Source organism: Elephas maximus, chromosome 5 (genome assembly GCF_024166365.1).
Source record: "Elephas maximus indicus isolate mEleMax1 chromosome 5, mEleMax1 primary haplotype, whole genome shotgun sequence".
Taxonomy (NCBI): domain Eukaryota; kingdom Metazoa; phylum Chordata; class Mammalia; order Proboscidea; family Elephantidae; genus Elephas; species Elephas maximus.
In genome coordinates this window covers 46,814,936-46,840,249 of record NC_064823.1, presented here as the reverse complement: position 1 = coordinate 46,840,249, position 25,314 = coordinate 46,814,936, and the positions used below count along the sequence as shown (strand labels likewise).

At 40.7% G+C, this 25,314-nt stretch overlaps 1 protein-coding gene across 1 annotated transcript; it reads right to left on the bottom strand.

Moving 5' to 3' along the window:
- Window positions 1–266: 266 nt before the first annotated feature.
- Window positions 267–1,714, bottom strand: LOC126077533 (afadin- and alpha-actinin-binding protein-like). Its single transcript, XM_049887061.1, has 7 exons — window positions 1,674–1,714; window positions 1,463–1,602; window positions 1,182–1,315; window positions 938–1,105; window positions 720–840; window positions 452–587; window positions 267–354 (listed from the first exon to the last, which is right to left on the bottom strand). The coding sequence occupies exons 1-7, from the start codon at window positions 1,712–1,714 to the stop codon at window positions 267–269; spliced, it is 828 nt and encodes a 275-aa protein (XP_049743018.1).
- Window positions 1,715–25,314: the final 23,600 nt, after the last annotated feature.

The following is a 25,314-nucleotide window of genomic DNA, read 5'->3' as shown; positions in this document are numbered from 1 at the left end:
AAGTTCTCCATACCCTTTCTCTCAATTCTCTCTCTCCTCGCTCAGCCACTCTACTCTTTTCTTCCATGACTCATTCTCCCTTGAAAATCAATACACCCAACCCTTAATGTCCACAGCTATGCCAATAAGGGATTTGTTTTCTTTATTGAGACCCAGAACAATTTTAAAAATAGGGCTTTCCACAACACTAAAAACAAAAGCTAACTCTTTTACATGCCCATCTCTATCATCTCTGAAGTATCAGAGGTGAATAAAGAAAGGACTTGTCAGAGGAAACTGTTCAGGAAGCCATCTAGCAAATCAGGTGGAAAGTTGGGATCATTTCCTTCCCGTTTGCAGCAATCCCAGTGTACTCTGGAGGAAGAAGGGGGAAGAAATTTTACTGATGGTGCCTTCCTCTGGCACACTAAGCCTGTTCCCAAACCCCTCACATCACTGTCCCCACCCTTACCTTCCACGTGGATGATGAGGAAGTGAGTAGACCCCTCCAGTGTGGTAACATTCTGGGACACAAGGGCACCTGCCTGGACTTTTGCTGAGGCCAGAGTTGGAACAGGAAACAGGGCACCAAGATAGAGGGTCCCTATCTAGAGTTTGTTAGAGATAGATGGACAGATCAAGAAAAACATCAAAAGAGGGTTTTAATGCAAAGGACTAAGCCAAAGCATTAAATATCTAATGTCTGGAGATATTTTTCAAGATGGGAAGGGGGAACTTACTTTGGAGTCCTGGTAAATCCAGACAGGAACTTAGGGTATTTGCCTGGGAAGAACTGTAGAGAGAAAATTCCAGCAGCTGCTCCTTCAAAAAGAGGGCCCGCTCCCCCTCTAAGCGCTGGCGCTGAGGAGACATCAAAAGAGCCGTAGAGGAGCGTCTGTGCCCCAGAGACACTCGGCCCTCCACCACCACCACCTCCCGTGAGCTTTGCTGTGCTTACCGCGTGGCCCAGACGAATGGCGGCTTCGGTGAAGCGGTGTCTCTCCACCTTAAAGTGCGCCTGCTCCTGGGCAAAGAGGGCCTGAGCTTCCTTCAGCCTCTGCTCTTCCTCCAGAAAGTATGAGCCTCGGAGGTGGGCTGGCAACTCCTCACCAGAGCTAATCTGCTCCTGCACGAAGGGTGCCAGCTGAGCACTGTTCCTGCCTCGTAGCGGTGACCCGTAGAAGCCCCTCGGGGCCCCTCACCTGGAAGCAGCGCTGTTGCCAGGCGATAAAGTCCCAACTCCTCTGAATCTCCTGTCGCAGCTGGACCAGCTCCTTGTCATGGTCAGTGAAGCTGATTGTGGGTTCTCTACCTAGAGGCTCCTCTGCAGGCTGGCCTGATAACAGGCCAGCATGATGATGCAGAGTCGGTATGAACAGGGTTTCAAGCCTCAAGCCCAGAGCTATATGAAATACATGTACTAACTCCAGCCCTTGCCCACACAGAGACTATCTGGGTCTCCAAGTGGAAGGGGAGGTTCTACCTTGTTTCTTCAGTACATCTGTTTCCTTCTTGAGGCAACTCCAGTGTTCCCACAAGGCACTACAATCCAAAGCTATAGTTTCCTGGAGAGGGGAAGATAGATGGTATCCACAGGGAAAGAGGAGGAAAAATTGGGTCAGCCTTCAATGAAGACAATTCATCAAGCCTGCAGTTTTGGACCAAAGCAGAAGCCTTCTAGACTGGAACGTTACCCATCTGGCTCCTGCTGAGAGAACACCACCTCCCACTTCATAGTACAGTTGAAAAAGATATTTATAGCATCAGGAGCCTGATTCAACGTCTATGTCTGCCTTTTTCTGTGCATGAAAACTCACAGTAGGACTGTCCCAAGGGCAACCCAGGAGTCCCACCACATCCCTGTCTAGTCTGGTCAGCAACTGCCTGAGTTCTTCATTTTCCTTGGAAACTGCTGCCACTTGGTTCTCGAGGTTTCTCACCACTGTTTGGAACAACTCTCCCTCTTTCCTAAAAAACGGAACAGGACAGGTGGGAGTAAGAGAATAGCTCAAAACTAATCAAAGCATTCCAGCTCACTTCTCCTCTCCCTTACATTCTGGTCTCCCTGCTCCCTATCACAAAAGCTAGTCCTTCCTACTTGCTGTTAGCTTTGCCAATTTTCCACGTGGTCTGCTTCCCATTGGACTGCTTCAGGTTGTTGAGAATATCAATCTCTAGGTAGGAAAGGAGGAAAGAGAGGGTGTGTGGGTGGCATGGATGGTGAGGAACTTTCTCCTGTGAAAGCTTCTCTTCACCACTCAGAGACTGACTTCCCTGGCAGTTCTGCCATTCCCCCTGCATCTCCTGCACCCGCTCCTTGAGCTTCCCCAGCTCCTTCTCCTTTCTCTTCAACTCAGAGTCATACTGTGCCTTCTGGCTGATTAGCAGCTGTTGCAATCGCTTCACCTGGTTGGGGGTGGGAAGGTCGAGGAAACCATGGAAGAGGAAAAGCATAATAAGCAGCACTCCCAGAGCCACAGGGAGGGGACTCACACACTGGGCAAGTGGAGGAAACTGTTATGGAAAGCATGCCACCCTCCCCTGCCACCCGAAGCCATGGCCTGGAACTCTACCTCTTGCCAAGCCTTGTCCAGGTCAGAGCACAACCCCTTGTTCCTTTCTTCCAGCTCTTGTTCCTGGGCCTGCACGGCAGCAATCTTCTGCTGACATATCTGTACCTGAACCTGGAGCCAGGCAGGAAGAGCAGACTTTTCTGAGACAGAGATTCTCAGACATTAGTGGGCGTCAAGATCATCTGGAGGACTTATTACAACAGATTACAGAGCCCACCCACTATTATTTCTGATTCAGTCGGTCTGGGGTTGGCTCCCAGAATTTGTATCTCGAACAAGTTCCCTGAGTCTCTGGGTAGTGCAAACATTTAACACACTCAGCGGCTAACTGAATAGTTTTAGGTTCAAGTCCACCCCAAGGTGCCTCAGAAGAAATACCTGGCAATCTACTTCCAAAATATCAGACACTGAAAACCCTATGGAGCACAGTTTTACTCTGATACACATGGGGTCACCATGAGTCAGAATTGACTCATGGCAACTAGGTACCAAGTTCCCAGGCCATGCCGACGTGCTGGTCCAGAAACCACACTTGGAGAACCACTGCTCTAAGCCCTACCTTGCCACTTTACCATCCATTTCCTTTCAGATCCTGAGCAGCCTTCATTGGCAGGAAGTGATTCTGGGCATTTTAACTCCTCTCTATGCCTGTTCTATTGATTCTTAACCTTCAGGGAGTGATAAGGTAGTTGCTCACCACCCTTGGAGGCCATTTCATAGAGTGGTTGAGAATGCACAAGGTCTGATGCTAGAGCTGGATTCAAGTCCTGCCTCTGCTGCTTGCAAATTATGACCTTAGCAAGTTGCTGACTTCTGAGCTGCTGCCTCTCCTCATCTATGGGATGGGGATAAAATCTTGCCTCCTAGAGAACACATGCCAAATGCTTAGCTCAGGGCCCAGCATCCAGTGCGTAAACTATCATTGTCAGTTATTAGCATTACTGTTGGGATAATCTTTTCATACAAGAGCTGCTCCTTTCAGTTGTCTCCATGCCATGCACTGTCATCTAATCTATCCAACAGTCCTGCCAAGTAGTGTGAAGGCCCCAAAGTCCTATCTTCAATAGTTCCTGACTCCTCTGCTTCCATTTTTCTAATTCTAGTCCCCATAATCTCTCTCCTGAACTACTATGAGCCCCCTAAATAACTTCTTTGACAAAATCCTCTCTGCCAAATTCGCTTCCCACTTGAGCATCCAAGCCCTCTTCCTAAAGCCCAGTTAGAATCAGAAACCCTCCACGGATTGCCCAATACGGTCAGAATTTTTTTATTGTGAACAGATAAGTGGGGTGGCCCTGGAGGAAGAGAAGGGTTCTCTCGATCCCCCTCTGCTTAGATCAGTTGCCCCCTCCAGCTGGACTTGTTGAAGTCCTGCCTGTCCTCCAGAGGTCAAAGCCAAGTTCCTTCCTCTTCCTGGTTCTCTCATTTCATTCACCCTTCTTCCCTAAATTCTCATAGTACTTTGTGTTCTATCAATATCATCATAGTGTTCCTTGAATTAGAGATAAAAGTACATGTCATTCTCAAGATCGGGAGGTCTCTAAAGCCAGGAACCAGACACCTTCTTCTTTATATCCCCTAAAATTCCCAGCACTGTGCTAGTATTAAAGAAATAATTATTCTACACCTGTTTTGAAAAGTATTTTTAAATGTCTTGGAAGTCATGAATGTTTCTCCTCACAGAACAATTCTTCAGCTTGTTTTTTATGTTTCTGTGTTTTTATTTTGTGCTCATCATACTTTGTAGTCTCCTTTGGGAAGTCTGGACAAGGGCACAGAGAGTGGGCCTTCTGCTCCCTGGGCCAGCCTCAAGATAGCAGAAGTCCATTTGAAGTCTCGCCTCCAGCGCTCACTCATTGAACCTCAAGGCTCCCGAGACTTCCATTTACTTATTCCACAAATACTTCTCTAAATACCTTTTGCTTTTCTAAACCCATTGCTGTTGAGTCGGTTCCTACTCATAGCAACCCTATACGACAGAGTAGAACTGCCCCATAGGGCTTCCAAAGTGCAGCTGGTAGATTCGGACTACTGACCTTTTGGTTAGCAGCTATAACTTTAAACCACTGTGCCACCAGGGCTCCTTTGCTTTTCTAGTAGCAATAATTTAACCTTCATGGGAGAAATCCCAGGCCACAAGCTCTGCCACTCAGGGCCAGGCACACTAATGCCTCTGGCAGCACATGTATTTGGCCATCTGCCTATGTATTTTGTGTCCCTTCCCTAGATTAACAATTTACATTTTTATAAGAAAGCACACTTTCCAAAGTCCTTGCATAGAGGCCACTTGCTCCTAATCTTTGCAGCACACTGGAATCCCCTGTAGTTTTTAACCCCTCCCTATGTCCAGGTTATACCCCATACCAATTAAACCAGGATGGGGATGGGGAGCCAGACATCCTTGTATTTTTTTTTTTAAAGAGGACCCAGTAATTTCATGTAAAGCAAGCTTTGAGAACCACCGGGCAGACTGTAATCATTCCCCACTTTTTTGAGGTAAAGAAAATCCCTGCCTCTCTCTCTCTTTAGTGCCCACCACAATACTGAGGATAAGAGACACAAAGCCCAGAAGATCCATTAAGGCTCTCAATCTCTTACCTGGAGTGCACCCTGCCGACCACGAAGGGAGTCCAAATCTTTGAAACACTTCTGCTGTCCATCCACACTGCAATCCTGAATGGTTCCAACCAAAAAACAACAACAAAAAGACTAATTGCCATTGAGTCAATTCTGGAGGGTTCAAAGTAAGTTCCCAGAGCAACCTCCTCCCAATCGAGTGCAGACTTCCCCACCCTGCATCCCCCATCAGAGATCAGGATATGGAGGAAATTAAGGTCACCAAGTCTCACTAAGATGCCAGCAATGTCCTCTTAAGCCAAAGCACCCTCCTCACCTTATACAAATAGCTCTCCATTTTGTAGATTCAGAGCAAAGCATCCCATCGGGGTAAACTGGACCTAGCTGAGCACCAGGAATAGTTAAGTAGGAAAGTATTAGTGTTCAGAAGTGGAAAAGGAAATAGAGAAAAGCCAGGTAGACACAGCAAAGGGAGGAGGAGTACCCTTGAGGTGGTAGGCTATCACTGAGGTAAAGGAAGCATACCTGCAGAGCAGAAAATCCATGCCGGCCAGGACACAGCTAGGGAAAAGTGAAAGTAAGCAATGAAAGGGCCCCAGCTGTTACCTGCCATCAGGGCCATTCCTCCTGAGGGTCCATGATGTCTCCTGAAACAAGAAAAGTGTTGATAGGAGCAGGAATTCCTCTAGCTTTCTGCAGATCAGCCATAAAGTTAAGGAAGGGGCTGGAGCCTGCCCAAGCATTACTTAATTTAACTGGAATTACAATCCCCGACCTTCGTCCATAATGACAGAAATCTTTAAACTGAAAAATATTTCGGGGATCAAATAGTCAATTTTTCTTATTTTACTAATAAGGGAAATAACTCAGAGTCACATACTTCTTAAGAGGCAAAGCCAGAAATAATGCAAGTATCTTAATTCCACATTAATTTTTTTCCACTGTACCATATGTCCCTACTCACTAATCTTCTTCTTCCATCTCTCATCTATTTCTTTCCTACTCAGATAGCCAGCAAAGCTAGAGATTGGGTTCTTACCTAGACAGTCTCAGAAAGCTGTATTTCCCAGAAGTACTCTTTTTTAAGGCCTACTAGCTTTCTCATTGGATCGTTTTGAGGCCTTTAACCAAAAAAAAAGGAAGAAAATGTGTGAAAGGAAAGTAACAGGAGTGGCTGATCGATCTCTTTCCACCTTATTAATTCTGAAGGTTTCCAACGTGCGGACAACAGACTCCCAGAGCCAGCTTAGTTACTCACTGGTTCTCAACCTCGTCTGCATATTAGAAAGGCCAAAGGAGCTTTTAAAAAGTCCCCACGGCCAAGCTGTGCATCAGACCAATAAAATCAGAATCTCTGAATGGAAAACCCAACAGCAGGATTGTTAAACCTTCCCAGGTGATTTCAATGCACAGGCCCACTGCTCTAACAAGCCACATGTTAGCTCCTCTCTCTGATCAGCTGGTCTGTAAAAGTTCTAGGTGGGAAACAGCCGAAAATGAGAGAAGGCAGTTCTTTGGCAGCAATGTAAAAAGTTAAGCTGCCAGCGATTAGAGAATAAAGTCACACTTTAATTTTAAAAGAAAGCCTCTATTTTATAGGGTCAGTCACTGCTCCCTGTTTCAGCTTTATTCTTCCTTTCGTGTTTTATAAAATTATAGAGATGAAGAAAGCAATAATCCTAACTGGATCAACACTGCTCACCATTAGGGGAAATATCATGTCCTTTTTTCCCAGTCCTTAGTGAGCTCCTGGAGTTGAAATAAACCTATACTTGCCCCTCTATCTGTCTGCTAAGCTGACTGCCTTGGCCATCAGTTCTTTCTTCTTACCTCCACTCCCCCAGACCAGCACGTTCTCCTGTTGAGGCTCATCTAAGAGGTCACCTGCACGGAATAAATATGAGAAGGCTTCATGAGAGAAGCATTTGTCCGGTTAGCATTTATGACCACCTCAAAGACATATAGGTTGGGTGTTATCAGCTGGCTAGAATCTGGATAGTAGAAAAGGATCGGGAAGGTAGTTCACAAGGGAAGAGAAAACAGGTAAGAAAGCATATGTCTGTTAGAAGCCCACGATATTACACTGGAACTGCTCAAATATATGACCGAGCATTTATCTTTGACTGCTGCTACGCAAATTAGACTGTATTTCAGCTGTGTCACTAACTAGCCCTGTATCCTCAGAAGTTTTTAAACTCCATTAGCCTCAGCATGCTCACCTGTAAAACAGGGAGATCAATGTCTACCTTGAAGGGTTTACTGAAAGATTACTGATCTTGTGTGCAAGTGCCTAGTATGGTAAATAGAAATAATAAAACCAAAACAAACAAACCCGTTGCCATCGAGTCGATTCCGACTCACAGCAAACCTACATATAGGCACTCAATAAGTAATAATAATAGCAATTGTATCAGCGGTAGCAGTAGTAGTGGCTGTTGGTATTGGGGTGTATTGACAAAGAAATAGCTGAAAGCTCTCTATTTTATTCAGTTTTTAGTTTTTTGGTAAAAGCTTTATGTAATATTCACAGATATGCAACTAAAGGTTACAATAATTATAAAAGAAATTTCTTTAAGAAATCCCTTTAATTCCTGTTCAGTGTGCCAAATTGCTTTTTTTTTTTTTTTTAATCAACTTGATATCATCCTCAGCCCTGTCTACATTGTGGAACTACACTTCCCAGAACCTCTTTCCAGTATGGTTCAGGGTTAGCTTCTGCCAATGAGGCATTCCCAAAAGATCTGAGGAGAAGCAGCCATTATTCTCAGCAGCAGCTGTTTTCAGGCAGATGAGATCACTTTTGGCAGCACTTCTTGGCTTTCTGGGCTTCTCCTAAGAATCACCTGTTATAGGCAGGCAGCTGAGATCACCAGCAGAAGCTTCCAGTGGCTGCAGACATCCTCCTGAGAATAACTCACTTCAGGGCTCCATGAAGCTAGGATCATTGGTAGTAGCTCTCCTGCAATCCTTCACTTTCAGACTTGCAGAAAAAAATTATCTTCTAAACTTTCTTTCCCACAGCCCTTCCAATGCTCTGAATTAGCTTTTTTCCTCCTCAAAATACTAGAGTGGCCTCTGTTTCCTAACCATCCCTGGCACACTCAGGATAAAAACATCCAGTGCATTTATTCAGCAATTCCAAAGAATATTTTTTAGTGTTTGATACCTGCCAGGCCCTGTGCTAGATGCTAGAGATTGCAGTGATAAGCCAAATAGGTAGCTTCTGTCTTCACTGTGCTTGTATTTATATCCTACCAAGAAACACGTTATAAAAAATAATAAGCTAGTAAATATATATCATAACAAGTGCTATAAAGCAAGATTACAGGGTGCTAAGAAAGAGGAAAATAAGAGGATTTTTTTTCAAAAATAGGGTAAAGTAAGAGTTGGGATTGGTAAACTGCCATTATCAGCAACAAGAGTAATTCAGTGCTACATTACTAATTGAAAGATCTTTGGTAAACTCTTTGGAAATATGTAGAATTACTTAAATGTCCTTAAGGCTTCTGAATTGTATGATATGATGACATATCACAACAGAGGTCACAATGTATTAAAGTCACAGTAAATATCTTTCAGATGTAAGAAACCTAATAGGACAAAATATTTCATCTTAGCTATATCATGCAAGGATTTGGGTCATCAGTGAAATGAAAAAAATGGCTGGACATAGATATAGCTTTTTTGCACACACTGGGATATATTGGGATTACGAAGTGAGATTAACTGGAGAGGAGGAGGGGACAAGCAAAGCAGAGTAGGTAACTGTTCTGGGTAATTCTAGTCAAGAAAAGACAGTGTTTATATTGTTTGCACATATTAATACCATTTGTCAATTAATGGCTAAAACAAGTACTCATTTTGTTTTATAAACTAGTCCAGATTAGAGAGAGACTATCAATATTTTTCACTATTGGGATATGATACTAACTATATGCAATATAAAAAAAAAATTTTTTATATGCAAATTACAAGGATACATGTGCTTTTTCTTTCAGCATTTCATGTTAATGGTAACGTAGTTAACAATAATAATTAACATTATATTAGTAACTTTTTAAAACAATATTTTATTAAGTTTTTGGCAAAGTTTACCCAGCAAGTTAGGTTTTCGTTTGACAATTTCCACACAAATTGTTCAGTAACATTAGTTACAATTATTACAATGTGTCGGCATTCTCTTTAATTGTATTCACTTTGTTCCCTTTCCAGTACTCTAGTTTCCCTCCCCCCCGCCCCCTTATGTTCTCATCTTTGCTTTTGAGTAATCGTTGATTTTTTGGTGTCATATTGATGGTTTTTAAGTAGGGCACCAATCTAACAGGTAATGTCCTTTCTTTTGTGTGCTATCTGCTGTTTTGCTAAAAGGTGATCTCAGGGCCATAGTAGTAACTTTTTGATAAAAGAAAAAAATCGTGAATGGGCAAACATCAGGCTCCATCTTAACTAAGGGGGAGGTGAGTACCCAAACTCCTCCTATGTTTGGGAAACTAACCGAAACAACAGGTTTACGAGTTTCCTAAAAGAAATGCCTTCTATCCAAGACCAAAAAGATAAAATAATCCAGGCAGAAGAAACAGCCTTGAGAAATCTAGAGATAAGAGACCATGGCAGTTATCCTGTTGGAGAATCTGAAAAAAAAGTTCAACAGGGCTGGATTTTAAAGTTCAATGTTAAGAGCTATAATAGATGAGGGCTGAGAATTAAACAGGAGCATATTTTACAGGACCTGATAGGCTCTGCTAGGGAGTTCGAACTTTATCCTAAGAACAATTTGGAGCCATTGAAGAGTGTAAACCAGTTGAGCAGTAGAATCAGTTTTGCATTTTGGAAATTTCTCTCTGACTGCCATGTGGAGAATAGAAAAGAAGGGGAGAAACATTGAAGGAAGAGGGGCCATATGAAAGATTTTTGCCATAAGTCAGGTAAAACTTATAGCAGTCATCACTATGGCAGTGAGCCCCTTTCTGTATTTACTACTTTTGCATTTCATTTAGAATTGTGTTCCTAACGCCAAAAATACTGTCTATGTTTTAAAGCACTACTCCAAGTTAATCTTAGTAGCTGAATTTCTGGTACATGATAACTAATGTACTTAAAAATAATTGATTACTAGACTGCCCCTCTGTTGATTGTCTTCACAATATCTCTCCAGTCATGTCATGCTGTCCTCATCTGTTATTAGGTGCCGCTGAGTCACTTCTTACTCACACAAACCCTATGTACTACAGAAAAGAGCTCTGCCTGGTCCTGTACCATCCTCACAATCATTGATATGTTTGGGCCCACTGTTGCAGCCACTGTATCAATCCATCTCATTTAGGGTCTTCCTCATTTTCACTGACCCTCTACTTTACCAAACATGATGTCCTTCTCCAGGGACTGACTGGTCCCTCCTAATAACATACCCAAAGTATATAAGATGAAGTCTTGCCATGATTGCTACTAAGGAGCATTCTGTTTGTACTTCTTCCAAGACAGATTTGTTCATTTTCTGCCAGTTCATGGTATACTCAATATTCTTCATTAATACCATAATCCAAATGCATCAGTTCTTCTTTAGTCTTCCCTTATTCATTGTCCAGCTTTTACATACATATATGGTAATTGAAAATACCATGGCATGGGTCAGGCACATCTTAGTACTCAAAGTGACATCTTTGCTTTTTAACACTTTAAAGAGGTCTTTTGCAGCATATTTGCCCAATGCAATGCATCGTTTGATTTCTTGATTTCATTGACTGTGGATCCAAGTAAAATAAAATCCTTGACAACTTCAATATTTTCTCTGTTTAAAATGATTGTTGTCATGGATTGAATTACGTCTCCCCCAAAAATGTGTGTATCAGTTTGGGTGGGCCATGATTCCCGATATTGTGTGATTTTCTTATATGTTGTAAATCCTGCCTCTATGACGTTAGTGAGGGAAGATAGGTGGTAGTTGTGTTAGGAAGGCAGGACTCAACCTACAAGACTGGATTGTGTCTTGAGGCAATCTCTTGAGATATAAAAGAGGGAAGCAAGCAGAGAGACGGGGGACCTCATACCACCAAGAAAACAGTGCCAGGAGCAGATCATGTCCTTTGGACCCGGGGTTCCTGTACAGAGAAGCTCCTTGTCTCAGAGAACATTGATGAGAAGGCCAACAGAGGGAGAAAGACTTCCCCTGGAGTTGACACCCTGAATTTGGACTTTTAGCCTACTTTTCTGTGAGAAAATAAACTTCTTTTTGTCAAAGCCATCCACTTGTGGTATTTCTGTTATAGCAGCACTAGATGACTAAGACTATTGTCTTAGTTACTAGTGCTGGTATAACAGAAATACCGCAAATGAGTGGCTTTAGCAAACAGAAATTTTTTTCTCACAGTTTAGGAGGCTAGAAGTCAAAATTCAGGGTATTGACTCTAGGGGAAGGCTTTCCCTCTCTGTTAGCTCTGGAGGAAGGTCCTTGCCTCTTTTGAGTTCCTACTCCTGGGTGATCTTCATGTGGCTTGGCATCTCTCTCCCCCATCTCTTCTCTGCTCACTTGTTTAATAACTTTTGTATCTCAAAAGAGATTGACTCAAGATACACTCTATACTAATCCTTTCTCATTAACATAACAAACACAATCCATTCTCAAATGAGATTATAACCACATAGAGGTTAGAATTTACAACACATATATTGGGGGGACATAATGCAATCTATAACATTCCACACTTTGGCCAAAAAAATTCATGCCCTTGCCATATGCAAAACACATTCACCCTATCATATCATTTCAAAAGTCTTAAATCACCTGCAAGTCCAAAATCTCATCTTCTGAATCATCTAAATTATGTGGGTGATATATTAGTCCTATTCCATTCTGGGACAAAATTCCTCTTCACTTGTAAACATGTGAAATCTAGAATAGAAGTTACTGGTATCCAAACTATAATGATGGAACTGGCACAAGGCAGACATTTTCATTACAAATGGGAGAAATTGGAGGGGAAGAAAGGATAACAGCCATCAAGCAAGTCCAAACCCCAGCAGAGCAAACTACATTTGTGGTCAAGACTTGAAAATAATGCTCTTTTCTGTGAGACCACTTGGACAATGGCTCTGCCCTCTAGACTCTGGGAGTTGGCCATGCTCTCCGGATTCTGGATGGAGGCCTTTGATCCTGTGCTTCAGCTCAGCCTTCCAGGCCCTCTAGGATGACAACTCTGTTCCCTCTGCTTTCGGTGGCCCGATTCTCCTAGTCCATCTAAGTGGCAACCCCACCCCTTCAACCCCTACAGGCTACATTCTTCTGCCCCTTGGACATAGCAGCCCTGTCCTCTCAACTTTGGGTGATGGCCCATCCCCCTGGCACATCTTAATGGCAGCCCCACGCTCTGGAACCAAGTTGGCTTAAGATCCAAATCTTTCAAATTCAGGAGCCTGTGACCCCACCCTTTGAGATCCAGGAGACTGTGGCCCCACCCTTTGAGATCCAGGAGACTGTGGCCTCATACTTTCAAACCAAGAAGGCCCTGCTTCCCATGATCCGACCAATGATTCTGCTGATCTCTGAAGTGCTCCAGGGATGCTCCTTTTCTTTTCTTGGAAGACAACAGTTGTAGCTCCTTTGGCCTATTCCCTGTCTGTAGAATTCCAAGAGGCAGACAGAGTTCTTTCCTTTCATTCTTTCTCTGTCCCCTTCAGTCTAAGCTGATGAGTTTTATGGTGTGGTAGTTGATTAGATCCACCAGTACCAGGCTAAATCTCTTTAACAAAAGTTTGTGTAGCTGGTTCCTATCAGGAGGAGGTTAAAGATGTCCCAAGTGTCTAACTTTTACCACTCCATCATCTCTAATATCAACTACTCCCTCTTGCTTCAGTACTCTCCCTCCTGCCTTTGGGTTCCCTAATTCACTGCAACATCTCAGAGAACTCACAGACCATATAAAGGAAGTGGCTCATGCAGTTGTAGAGGTTGGCAAGTCCCAAATTTGTAGGTCAGTCACAGACTTCTCCCTGACCCTCAATATCTGCCCAAAGGCACTCAGCTTTTTCATTCTGTAGGCTACGAAGTCCTCTGTGCCTCTCCTGTTGGTCTCTGATTTGGGTCTCTGCCATGCGTCTCTCCTTCTTCAGTAGTGGTGGGCTCTCTGCTCTGGAATTGGTTCTCTTTTAAGGCAAAACTGATCAATCTTTTTGGTGGGCCACAATTATCTTATTTTCACAGCCCCACCCAATCACCTGGATGGGAGTCACAAGACCATGGCTAGAAAGGCCACACACCAAAGCAACCAATCGTACCTTAGTGTCCACTTCCAGAGAACCCAGCCTCTGACAATGGGTTACATGGCCTAAGTGACTATGACTTCACAGCATCCCAGCTCTGTGACCCTAGAATCAGGAATCAGCCTTCTCCCTCTAGCTTTAATTAGAACATTTTTAAGGATGGACTCTGATTGGCCCTCCTTGGTTTACATTGAATCCCCTGGCTAATTACAAAGGCTGTGAAGTCAGGGGCTGTGTTTGATAATACTACCAGGACTGCATAGAGTAAGATAGGGACAGTTATCCACAGAAAGGAAAAGATTACCCACTATAATGTTTGGCATAGATATCTGAGGGATCTTTCTAAAATACAAATCTAAATCTGTTTTTCTTTTGTTTAAATGTCATCAACTTCATCATTTATGGCACAGTGTTGATGAAAAATATTCATCATAACACAATATGCTCTGAAGGGCACAGATCCTGCTGAAATGCTCCCCCATTTTTGTGGGATATATCACTTAAGAATGATTTCTGCTTCAAATACTGACTGCCATAGAGCCAATTCCAACTCATAGTAACTGTATAGGACAGGGTAGACCTGCCCCATGGGATTTCCAAGGAGCAGCTGGTGGATTCAAACTGCCGACCTTTTAGTTAGCAGCCAAACACTTAATCACTGCACCACCAAGGCTCCACCTGCCTCAAATAGGAGACTGTTTTTTGTGTAAAAAAATATCCAGAGGAATGCAGTTGCTGCCTTTGGTCCAACTGCCCAAACATGTCAGGACAAGCCAACATCTTGGCAGTTCTCATGACTTTTCATTCACGGTCGAAATATGGCTGGTAAGGTTCTAGAGGAAGGGGACACACCTAAGCTTCCCCAAAACTACTCCTCACATGCCCCACCAGATTTCCACTAGCAACTCATGGCCAGAAATGAGTCACATGAAAACCCCTAGCTGCAAGAGAGACAATAGAGAAAGTGAGCCTCTTGAAAGAATTCTCAAGAAGAAGGGTTTAGAATTTAATCTAGATAAGAAGTAAAGTTAGGACATGAGAGGGTTAGGAACAGTGAAAATGTCATAGAATTGTAGATTCCAGTGAGGTGAAAGATTATTTGGAGTCAGGGTACCGGATGGAAGAAACTAAAATGATAGGAGGTAGTGAGTAAAAAAAAAAAAGTGAGTAGAGCATGGGAATCTTGAGATCGTAGAGTAGGTTGAAGTTATTTGCAATAATAAGGTATAGGGTAGGGGCTTAGGAGTCAGGGGCTTAAATGGAGGAGTGAGTGGAGGGCAAGATCAATGGAGAAGAGGGGGACACAAAACTAACCAGAGAGATACTTCTGTCTTAACAGGTTTTACAGGACTAGCAATCAAGTGCCTGGTACAGAGTAAAAAAAAAGAAAAAAAAAATTTTTTTTTTCATAGATAAAAGAATATTTATCTGCAATCCTGATGGCTCTCCTGAGATCTAGATCCGTTTATCAAGTAGTTTACTCTTCTCCAAAGTCCTGCAGGTGCCTAAATCTCAACATGCTTGAAGGTAACATCATAATCCCTCACTTTTAAGCACCTCTTGTATTCTCTGGTTCAGGTCAATACATTTAGTTATTCAAGCCAAAAGTCTAAGAGTTGTCCTTGACTCCTTGCCCCTCTCACAACTTACAGTTTACAAGGCTCAATAATTCTGTTGGCATCCTCTTACCATCCTGCAATGGTAAGTCATCCTTTCCTAAATCATATGGTGGAGGACAGCCCAGGACACCACCTGTGCTGACTGTGCTGAAACCCTCAGCTGCCACATTAACCTGACTATACCATTCCTGTTTCTTTCTGCACAGTCCCTCTGTATTCTCTAATGATGACTTTAACTTTAGCACCCACTGCTAATCACTTTGTTCTCTTACTGATTCTAAGTTCAATTCCAGTAAAAAAAAGAATTCAATCGACCCAATTCATATTTTCAGGCCAGGTTATATTGCAAATTACTTACCAAGCTATAGATTAGCTGATTTAGTTCAGGTAAATGCTGCCAGTATAATCACTGGCCACATCTATGCAAAAAAATAGTCTACCCCTACTCCTCTGAGTATGCAGTCAAGTGAAAGGCAGATATATCAAGGAAGGAGCACTGGGCATTAAAGACACTGTGGTAGATCCACTATGGTGGCACTCTGAATGTTCAATTACATCCTTACTCTCTAACAGCGTAGATCACATGTCATTGTTGTTGTTAATTGCCATTGAGTCAGCTTGGACTCATGATGACCTTACGTATAACAGAACAAAACATTCCCAGTCCTATGCCAACACCTTCTAATGTAGTAATCCATATGCATTTCATGTGGCACCTCCTAGATTTAAATTTGTGAATTCAAGGGCTATGTCTTGGTTATCTCCATATCTTCTAGTCCATTAACTCTATATCCTCAGTTGTTAAATCACATTATGGCAGTGTAAAAGGAACATTCACACTTAGGGTCTTGGACCTGAACCATCCCACTTCCCAACTCTCACCATGCGTCAATTTGTCCTCATGACTGGCTGTGCCTTTTCTCCTGATAACTCCAGCTGTTTTCTAGACTGCAAATCCTGTGACGGAAATATAGCGACTTTTATTTACTGCTCTATCCCCAGAACCTTTTTTTTTTTTTATCCCCAGAACCTTACTCCACAGCCCAACACGTAATGGATTGATTGGTGAATATTAATTAACTAGGTAACTACTGAGCATTCTGAGCATTGGTCCTGGATCTGTCTGTTTGGCTCCATTTTTATGGCTCTTTAATCCTTTCTGATATGACAGTTTCTGCAGCTCGGTCTACTGATTATCCACCTTTCCTACCTTTATTTCATACCTTCCCCAAGTCCATGATAGGAAGCATTGACAAGATACAGCGCATTGCTCAGGTAGGCATGCAATTCACCTTTAGCAAACAAACCGTTTTCATGGAAATATGACTGACCACCTTATAGGCACAGTGCTTTTAGCTCCCACTGCTAATCACTTTGTTCTCTTAGTGATTGTAAGCTCAATCCCAATAAAAAAAGAATTCAATCAGCCCAATTCCTATTAATGATTATGTGCTTTTCCTCACCCCTGCCATTATCATGTGCAAGTAGAAATGAAATAAGCTAATTTAATAATCATGTAAATATTACCACTAATAATTATATATTTTTTATAGGCCTAAGAAATTTTAATATGGTTCTATGTTCAAGTGCTTAGTGTTCAGGAAGGGTTTTTTTAGTTGATACAAACTCCAAGTATTTTTTCCTTCTTTCTTTTAACTCCTAATACTCATATTTTGCATGTTACATCTCATTAGCATCCCTAATACAGAGGGAAAATATAAGGAGAAAAGGAAGTAAAATTCAAATTTATTAACTAAGTGGTTTGCCCATAAAGCTACCAAAAAACCAAACCAAACCCAGTGCCGTCGAGTCAATTCTGACTCATAGTGACCCTATAGGACAGAGTAGAACTGCCCCGCATAAAGCTAGAAGTTAAAAAAAAAAAAAAAAAAAAAATGAATAAAAAACTGGTAAAAGGGGTTGGAGGTTGAAATCAGTAATTAGAAACGAAGTGTGGGAACTGACCTATGGAATACCTTTAGTAGGACCACCCCTATTTTCCATCAGAATAGATTTTTGGGAGCCAGCTATAGCATTCTCTATATGGTAGGCCAATTTTTCCCAGCAAAAGGAAACATGCACTCTCAGCATGGAGCATTTCACAGGTGCCAGAGAGAGTCTGGGCTGGGGGAAGATGTGATGGAAATGAGCCAGAAGAGTGAATTATACACGTTTGAGTTGAAGCTGCTCCTGGCAAGCTGTAAATTATGAGACAGTCATTTATAAGAGAGTCCATAATTGCTAGAGGAACTTGTGTGTTAATCATCAGGAGACAGATTCAATTAAAAAAAAAAAAATTAGTTCCAGTTTAAGTACGTTTCCCCTCCCTTCCCAAATCAATTATTGGCTATTCTCTGTAGATGATTGAGGAATGACAGCAACTTAATTAGCTATTTTTCCTTTTAAGAATATCACATTGCTCTGATTCAACTACACCCATACCCATTCAAATGCAAGCACAAGTCATCTTGGGAGGTCTGTGATTACAATGTAGATTTCAATGAATTCCTAAACTAGCCCTGCTGTTCAAATAAAATGAAAATACAAAACATAATTTTAACACTTATTCTGAAGATTAAATTCTTCATGGATAGAAAACACCTTTCTCTAATTCTACAGTTACTACATTAGACTGAAATTTGTGTACAAGAAAATCAGAAAACATTAGTTGTATTTATAGGAAGCATAGGCTTGCCTTACTCATATACCAATGTAAAAAAAAAATTAATGTAAAGAATAACAAATATCATCCAGATGGAAATACTAACCACATTTTAAAATACAAGTCAATTGCTAGACATGTTAATTTTATCTTCTTAGTTTCTTTTAGTGAACTATTTTATGTGTCCTTGTTTGCTATGGGAAACCCTGATGGCTTAACAGTAAAGTGCTATGGCTGTTAAATAAAAGGTCTGCAGCTCAAAACCACCAGGTGCTCCTTGGAAGCTCTATGGGGCAGCTCTATTCTGTCCTATAGAGTCACTATGAGTTGGAATCAACTCGATGGCAACGGGTTTAGTTTTTGTTTTGTTTTTTTGCTATGACAGAGGAGCCCTCACAGTCCAGTGGTTAAAGCGTTTGGCTGATAACCAAAGGTCAGCAATTCGAACCCACTAGCCGCTCTGCAGTAGAAGCATGCTGCAATCTGCCCTCCTAAAGATTTACATCCTTGGAAACCCTATGGGACGGTTCTACTCTGTCCTATAGAGTTACTATGAGTCAAAATCGATTTAATGGCAATGGGTTTGCTTCTGCTTTTTTTTTTTTTTCATTAATTGCTATGACTTGAAAATTTTTTTTTAATTATTAAATAAAATGTTTTTCTTTTGCTTATTGAATAGTCCCTCAAAGAAAAGATCAGATCACTGTAAATCATAATTGCCTGAGACATTTATTTCAAATTTTCACAGCAAAAGTAGGGAAGCATTAGTTTGGGCTTTTTTTTTTTTTTTTTCATGTTTGCTATTTATTACAACTGAATTGCATGTATTTCCTATGTTAGCTATGAACTTTTCAATAATTTTATTGGCCTTCCATTCTTTTTCTGTAATTTTTTGTTTTTCCTAATTTAGACTTCTGTACTTTGCACATTTCATTATAATACTTTGCTTTGTCTTCTCGAGCCACCGCTTGAATCTTCTGTTCAGCTCTAGTAAAAGCTTTTCATCATTTCTTCCATTTTCTTTAGCTACTTCATGTTCAAGAGCAAGTTTCAGAGTCTCTTCTGACATCCATCTAGGTCTTTTCTTTCTTAACTGTCTTTTTAATGATCTTTTGCTTTCTTCACATATGATGTCATTGATGTCATCCCACAACTCATCTGGTCTTTGGACATTAGCATTCAATGCATCAAATCTAGTCTTGAGATGGTCTCTAAATTCAGGTAGGATATACTCAAGGTTGTACTTTAGCCCTTGTGTATTTAATTTTCTTCAGCACACTTTGAACTTGTATATGAGCAAATTTATAGACTGTTCCACAGTCTGCCCCTGGCCTTGTTCTGACTGATGATATTGAGCTTCTCCATCATCTCTTTCCACAGATGTATTCAATTTGATTCCTGTGTATTCTATCCAGTGAGGTTCACATGTATAGTTGCCTCCCACGTTGTTAAAAAAAGGTATTTGCAATAAGTTGTTGGTTTTGCAAAATTCTATCATCCTGCCTCCGAAGTCCTTTTTATAACAAAAGCCATATTTTCCAATTACTGATCCATCTTCATTTCCAACTTATGCATTCCAATCACCAATAATTATCAATGCATCTTGATTGCATGTTCGATCAATTTCAAACTGCAGAAGTTAGTAAAATTCTTTAACTTCTTCATCTTTGGCATTAATGGTTGGTTCGTAATTTGAATAATAGTCATATTAACTAGTCTTTCTTGAGGCATATAGATATTATCCTATCACTGACAGCTTTGTACTTCAGCATAGATCTTGAATACTCCTTTTAATGATGAATGTGATATCATTCCTCTTCGTTTTGTCATTCCTGGTATTGTAGACCATATGACTGTCTGCTTCAAAATGCCCAATACTAGTCCATTTCATCTCACTAATGCCTAGGGTATTGATTTATATGCACTCCATTTCATTTTTTAAGATATCCAATTTTCCTAAATTCATACTTCGTACATTCCACATTCTGATTATTAACAGATGTTTGTAGGTGTTTCTTCTCATTTTGAGTTGTGCCACATCAGCAAATGAAGGTCCTAAAAGCTTTACTTCATCCACATAATTAAGGTCGATTCTACTTTGATGAGGTAGCTCTTCACCAGTTGTATTTTGAACATCTTCCAACCTGAGGAGCTCATCTTCTGCCACTATATCAGAAAATGTTCCATTGCTATTCATAAGGTTTTTACTGGACAATTTTTTCAGAAGTAGACTGCCAGGTCCTTCTTTCTAGTCTCTCTTAGTCTGGAAGCTCCCCTGAACCTGTCTACCATGGGTGACCCTGCTAGTATTTGACATACCAGTGGCATAACTTCTAGCATCACAGTAACCTGCAAGCCACCACAGTATGACAAACTGACAGATGTGTTGCAATACTGAAGGATTCCATGGACAAAGTATTGAATAATGCAGAAAGCATCAAAAGAAGATGGGAGGAATACACAGAGTCACTGTACCAAAGAGAATCGGTCGATGCTCAATCACTACAGGAGGTAGCATATAATCAAGAACTGATGGAACTGAAGAAAGAAGTCCAAGCTGCACTGAAGGCATTGAAAAAACAAGGCTTCAGAAATTGACAGGATACCAATTGAAATGTTTCAACAAATGAATGCATTGTTGGAAGTGCTCTTCCCTCTATGCCAAGAAATTTGGAAGACAGCTACCTGGCCAACCAATGGGAAGAGATTCATATTTGTGCCCATTCCAAAGAAAGTTGATCGAACCGAATGCCGAAATTATTGAACAATATCATCAATATCACACACAAGAAAAAATTTGCTGAAGATAATTCAAAAACAGTAGCAGCAGTATATCAACAGGGAAATGCCAGAAATTCAAGCAAGATTCAGAAGTGAACGCAGAATGAGGGATAGCATTGCTGATGTCAGATGGATCATGGCTGAAAGCGGAGAATAACGGAAAGATGTTTGTCTGTGTTTTTATTAACTATGCAAAGGCATTTGACTGTGTAGATCATAATAAATTCTGAATAACATTGCTAAAAATGGGAATTCCAGAACACCTCATTGTTCTTATGAGGATCCTGTATATAGATCAAGAGGTAGTCATACAGAGAAAACAAGGGGATGTTGCATGGTTTAAAAATCAGGGAAGAAATATGTCAGCATTGTATCCTTTCACCATACTTATTCAATATGGATGCTAAGCAAATAATGTGAGAAGCTGAACTATATGAAGAAGAATGTGACATCAGGATTGGAGGCAGTCTCAATAACAACCTGCGATATGCAGATGACACAACCTTGCTTGCTGAAAGTGAAGAGGACTTGAAGCACTTACTGATGAAGACCAAAGACTACAGCCTTCAGTATGGACTACACCTCAACAAAAAGAAAACAAAAATCCTCACAACTGGAACATCATGATAAATGAAGAAAATATTGAAATTGTCAAAGATTTCATTTCACTTGGATCTACAATCAACGCTCAAAGAAGCAGCAGTCAGGAAATCAGGTGACGTATTGCATTAGGCAAATCTGCTGCAAAAGACCTCTTTAAAGTTTTGAAAAGCAAAGATGTCACTTTGAGGACTAAAGTGCTCCTGACCCAAAACATGGTATTTTCAATTGCCTCAGATGCATGTGAAAGCTGGACAATGAATAAAAAGACTGAAGAAGAACTGCTGCCTTTGAATTATGGTGTTGGCAAAGAATATTGAATATACCGTGGACTGCCAGAAGAATGAGCAAACCCGTCTTGGAAGAAGTATAGCCAGAATGCTCCTTAGAAGCAAGATGACAAGACTTCATCTCACGCAGTTTGGACATGTTATCAGGAGGAACTAGTCCCTGGAGAAGCACATCATGCTTGGTAAAGCAGAGTGTCAGTGAAAAAGAGGAAGACTCTCAATGAGATGGATTGACACAGTGGCTGAAACAATGAGCTCAAGCATAACAATTGTGAAGACGGCACAGGACCAGGTAGTGTTTCATTCTGTTGTACATAGTGTCACTATCAGTTGTAACGGCACCTAAGAACAACAACATATTTCTCTCCGATCTCAATTTAATTCTGTTTTTACCCATTCAGAGAAGTAAAATCATAATGAGCACTGTGGAGAAATGCTGAGTTGGTTTAGACAAGGACCTTACCCCAGTGAGTTCATGTTGTTCTAGAAATAATTTATGGTCACTTAAATCACTAGAAAACAAGATAGACGTACTCGAGGGACAGTGAAACATGTGAAGTGCCAGGAGTATTCAGAAAAAAAGAAATATTAATTCTAGAAAGGGAGATTAGTGTAGGCATCACAGGGAAAGTTGTATTTGTGCTGAATCTTGAAGGATAGGTAAAATCTGTACATGCTAGGTTAGAAAAATGGACAGACATAACTGTATGAGCTGACCAAATTTAGTAGCTGATACCAATTTCTATTTCTCCTCTCTCTTGAAGTCACAGTGATCCCATGTTCATTCAGGAAAGCGTGGTGTGATTTATTGAATATTGAACTTGGTATGCAGCAATGCCATCATGGCAATGGCACATGCTGGAATGGACGATCAGGAGCTGTTACAGCAATATTGACACAGACGCACATCTTCTCCTGACCTAATTTGTTAGATGGGAACAAATTGATCTGTCAATAAATGGCCTGCACCACATGACCTCTTCTCCAAAAACAAGAATGCCCCTTCCGTTTTATTCACAACAGGGCTTGCAAAATGAGGATTTATGCTTTTTTATGTTTTTTATAAAAATTATTTTAGCCTTCACTCAGCCTGCTGGGTACCACGCAGCAATTGCTGGAAACTGCAGTGTTAGAAAGACAAAGAAGGAATGATTCACAGAAATAAAATGAGAGATATTTCTAATAAATTTTAAATCTCAAACTCTATTGTACATGACTAACATTCTCTGTGAGTGCGGTAAAATAGTTCTCTGAATTTTAGAGCCAGTTTTTGAGTCCTCCCTATTCACTGATATGATAGAAGCACTATACATGAGAATGGTTCCATAATACTTTCTAATCATGATATGAAACCTTTACGCCCAAAAGAAAAAGATTGATAACATTTGACTGCATAAAAATCACATAACTTTTATATGAAAAGACATTAAAACAAATTTAAAAGACACCTCAAACTGAGAGACAATATTTGCAATATGAATGACAAAGTGCAAACATCACTTTGTATGGGGAGCACTTTCAAACCAATTTTTAAAAAAGATAACCACCGTCATGCATATGAAAGTATTCCTAACCTTACTAATAACCAATAAATTCCAATTTAGACAAGAAAAATTTAATTTTACTTGTAAGACAGGCAAAGGTTAAGAAAAGTAAAAATATCTAGTGTTGGGGAATGTAAGAGGAAATTAGCACAATCATGCACTTTTGTGGAAGTATAAATTGCCACATTGCAACAAACTATTTCACAGTATTTCTCAAAATAAAAGTGCACATTTGTTTTCACCCAGGAATTCCACTGCCATGAATTTATCTTATAGTAATGCAGATAAAGGCATGAAGTATACAAGCATGATCGCCTTAACAGTGCTTGTCATAGCTAAAAATTAGGAACAACCTAAAAGTTTGTCAATAGAATCAATGAAATACATTCCCATAAAATCCAAACATTGAACAATAGGCAGCTATTAAGAGGAATAAGACATACTTCTCATACTGAAACATGTCCATGTTACATTGTTCAGTTTTTTAAAAAAGTGTTTCAAAAGAGTTTTGCAATATAATTCCATTTTATTTTTAAAAAAAGATATGACTATGCATATATGGTCATTTCATTTATAAATATCTGTCAGTATATTTCTATATTCACGACAGTTCCAAAAGGATACATACCAAGTTGATATTAACAGTGACAATCTTTGGGAGTGGGGTTACGAATGGGGATGAGCAAGACTTACATCTTTTACTTCACAAACTTTTGTAGTATTTGAATGTTTTAAAACAAGATGGTTCTGTTTTATAATTTCAGAAAAAGAAACTTCAAGTGTGAGGGAAAAGGGAGCAAGATAAAAATTGTTAAGAAATGAAGTTAATTTTATTTTTTATGCAGAGTATATATTTTTTAAGGCCATGAGCAGCTCAGCTCTTGCTGAATCAAACCCAAAACAAAACAAATCACCATTTTTATCAATTCTGACTCATAGAGACCCTATAGGACAGAGCCCCATGGGCTTTCCAAGGTATAATCTTTATGGAAGCAGGCTGCCACATCTTTCTCCTTCAGAGCAGCTGGTGGGTCTTGGAAACCCTATGGAGCAGTTCTACTCTGTTCTATAGTGTCGCTATGAGTCAGAATTGACTCAAAGGCAGTGTTTTTGGTTTTGTTTTATTGGTTGGATTTAATGTTCTATCATTTCCATTATCTCTACTTGGAGGTGATCTTTTTTAATTCTCCACAGCTCTACCCTTCCTCTCTTTAAAATGCAAAAGTCTAAGTTGCTTGAATTCAACCAACATTTAACAATGATTAGAACAATTGCTGTAAAGAGTGTTTAGATTCCTAGCTGACCCACCATTCCCATTTAAACCAGTCAGTAGGGGGAATTAATTCAATTTATTATTTTCCTTTGAGTTGATCTATCTTTTTTCACTGCTATGAGAGACTTCCTCACTTTCCTCTTCCTCCTCTTCTCTGTTCACCACCTCCTCCTCCCCTTTCTCCCCCTTCCTCTTCTCTCCCTCACTCCTGCTCCCTCACCACCACTATCAACAACAACCCCCCTAGTTCCTCTTTCCATGATGTTTCAGCTACAGTGTGTATTAAAACAGGGCTTGAGGATTGCTCTGGGGACCGAAACACATCACATAATATGACTGCACCTAGAAAACTTGTTCTGTGGGCTTTAGCAAGAAAAGATGATAAACACAATTGTTCCACACTATTCTCCATCCTCCCCATGACAGTCTGGCACAAAATATGAAGGGAACATAGTGATCGGGAGATGAGGAGCGTGAAATCTTTCACTTGATGAGTTTAGACCTGTGCACGTTCCCTTGTGCATAGAGAAGCCTGTTCTCTTTAATCATTTTCTATTAAATATTTTGAAACATCCTGTTTCCTTCAGTTATACTATCATTATCTCATTATCTTATAACTCCTTGCCCCTATGCACCTTTCAACTCCTCAGTCATTTGTTGTTCTTGTTTGGTGCCATCACATTGGTTCCAACCCATAGTGATCCTGTGTACAACAATACAAAACACTGCCAGGTCCTACCGCCATCCTCACAATCGTTGCTACTTTTGAGCCCACTGTTGAAGCCATTGTGTCAGGCCATCTCGCTAATGGTATTCCTCCTTTTTGTTGACCCTCTACTTTACTAGGCATGATGTCATTCTCCAGAGACTGCTCCCTCCTGATAACATGTCCAAACAATGTAAGATGAAGTCTCTCCATCCTGCCTTCTAAGGAGCATGCTAGCTGTACTTCTTCCAAGACAAACTTGTACATTCTTCTGACAGTCCATGGCAACTATTCCTTGCTAATACCATAATTCAAAGGTATCAATTCTTCTCTGGTCTTCCTTATTCACTGCCCAGGTTTCACATGCATCTGAGGCAATTGAAAATACCATGGCTTGAATCAGGTGCACCGAAGGCCTCAAAGGTGACATTTTGCTTTTTAACACTTCAAAGAG

Bases quoted from the DNA above. Each gene is read 5' to 3' on its own strand.
- LOC126077533 (XM_049887061.1), bottom strand. From the start codon at position 1,714: ATGAAGTGGGAGGTGGTGTTCTCTCAGCAGGAGCCAGATGG. The intron at 1,603-1,673 runs GTAACGTTCCAG...TCTTCATTGAAG, and splicing joins TCTCAGCAGGAGCCAGATGG to GCTGACCCAATTTTTCCTCC. The intron at 841-937 runs GTAAGCACAGCA...ATGTCTCCTCAG, and splicing joins CCATTCGTCTGGGCCACGCG to CGCCAGCGCTTAGAGGGGGA.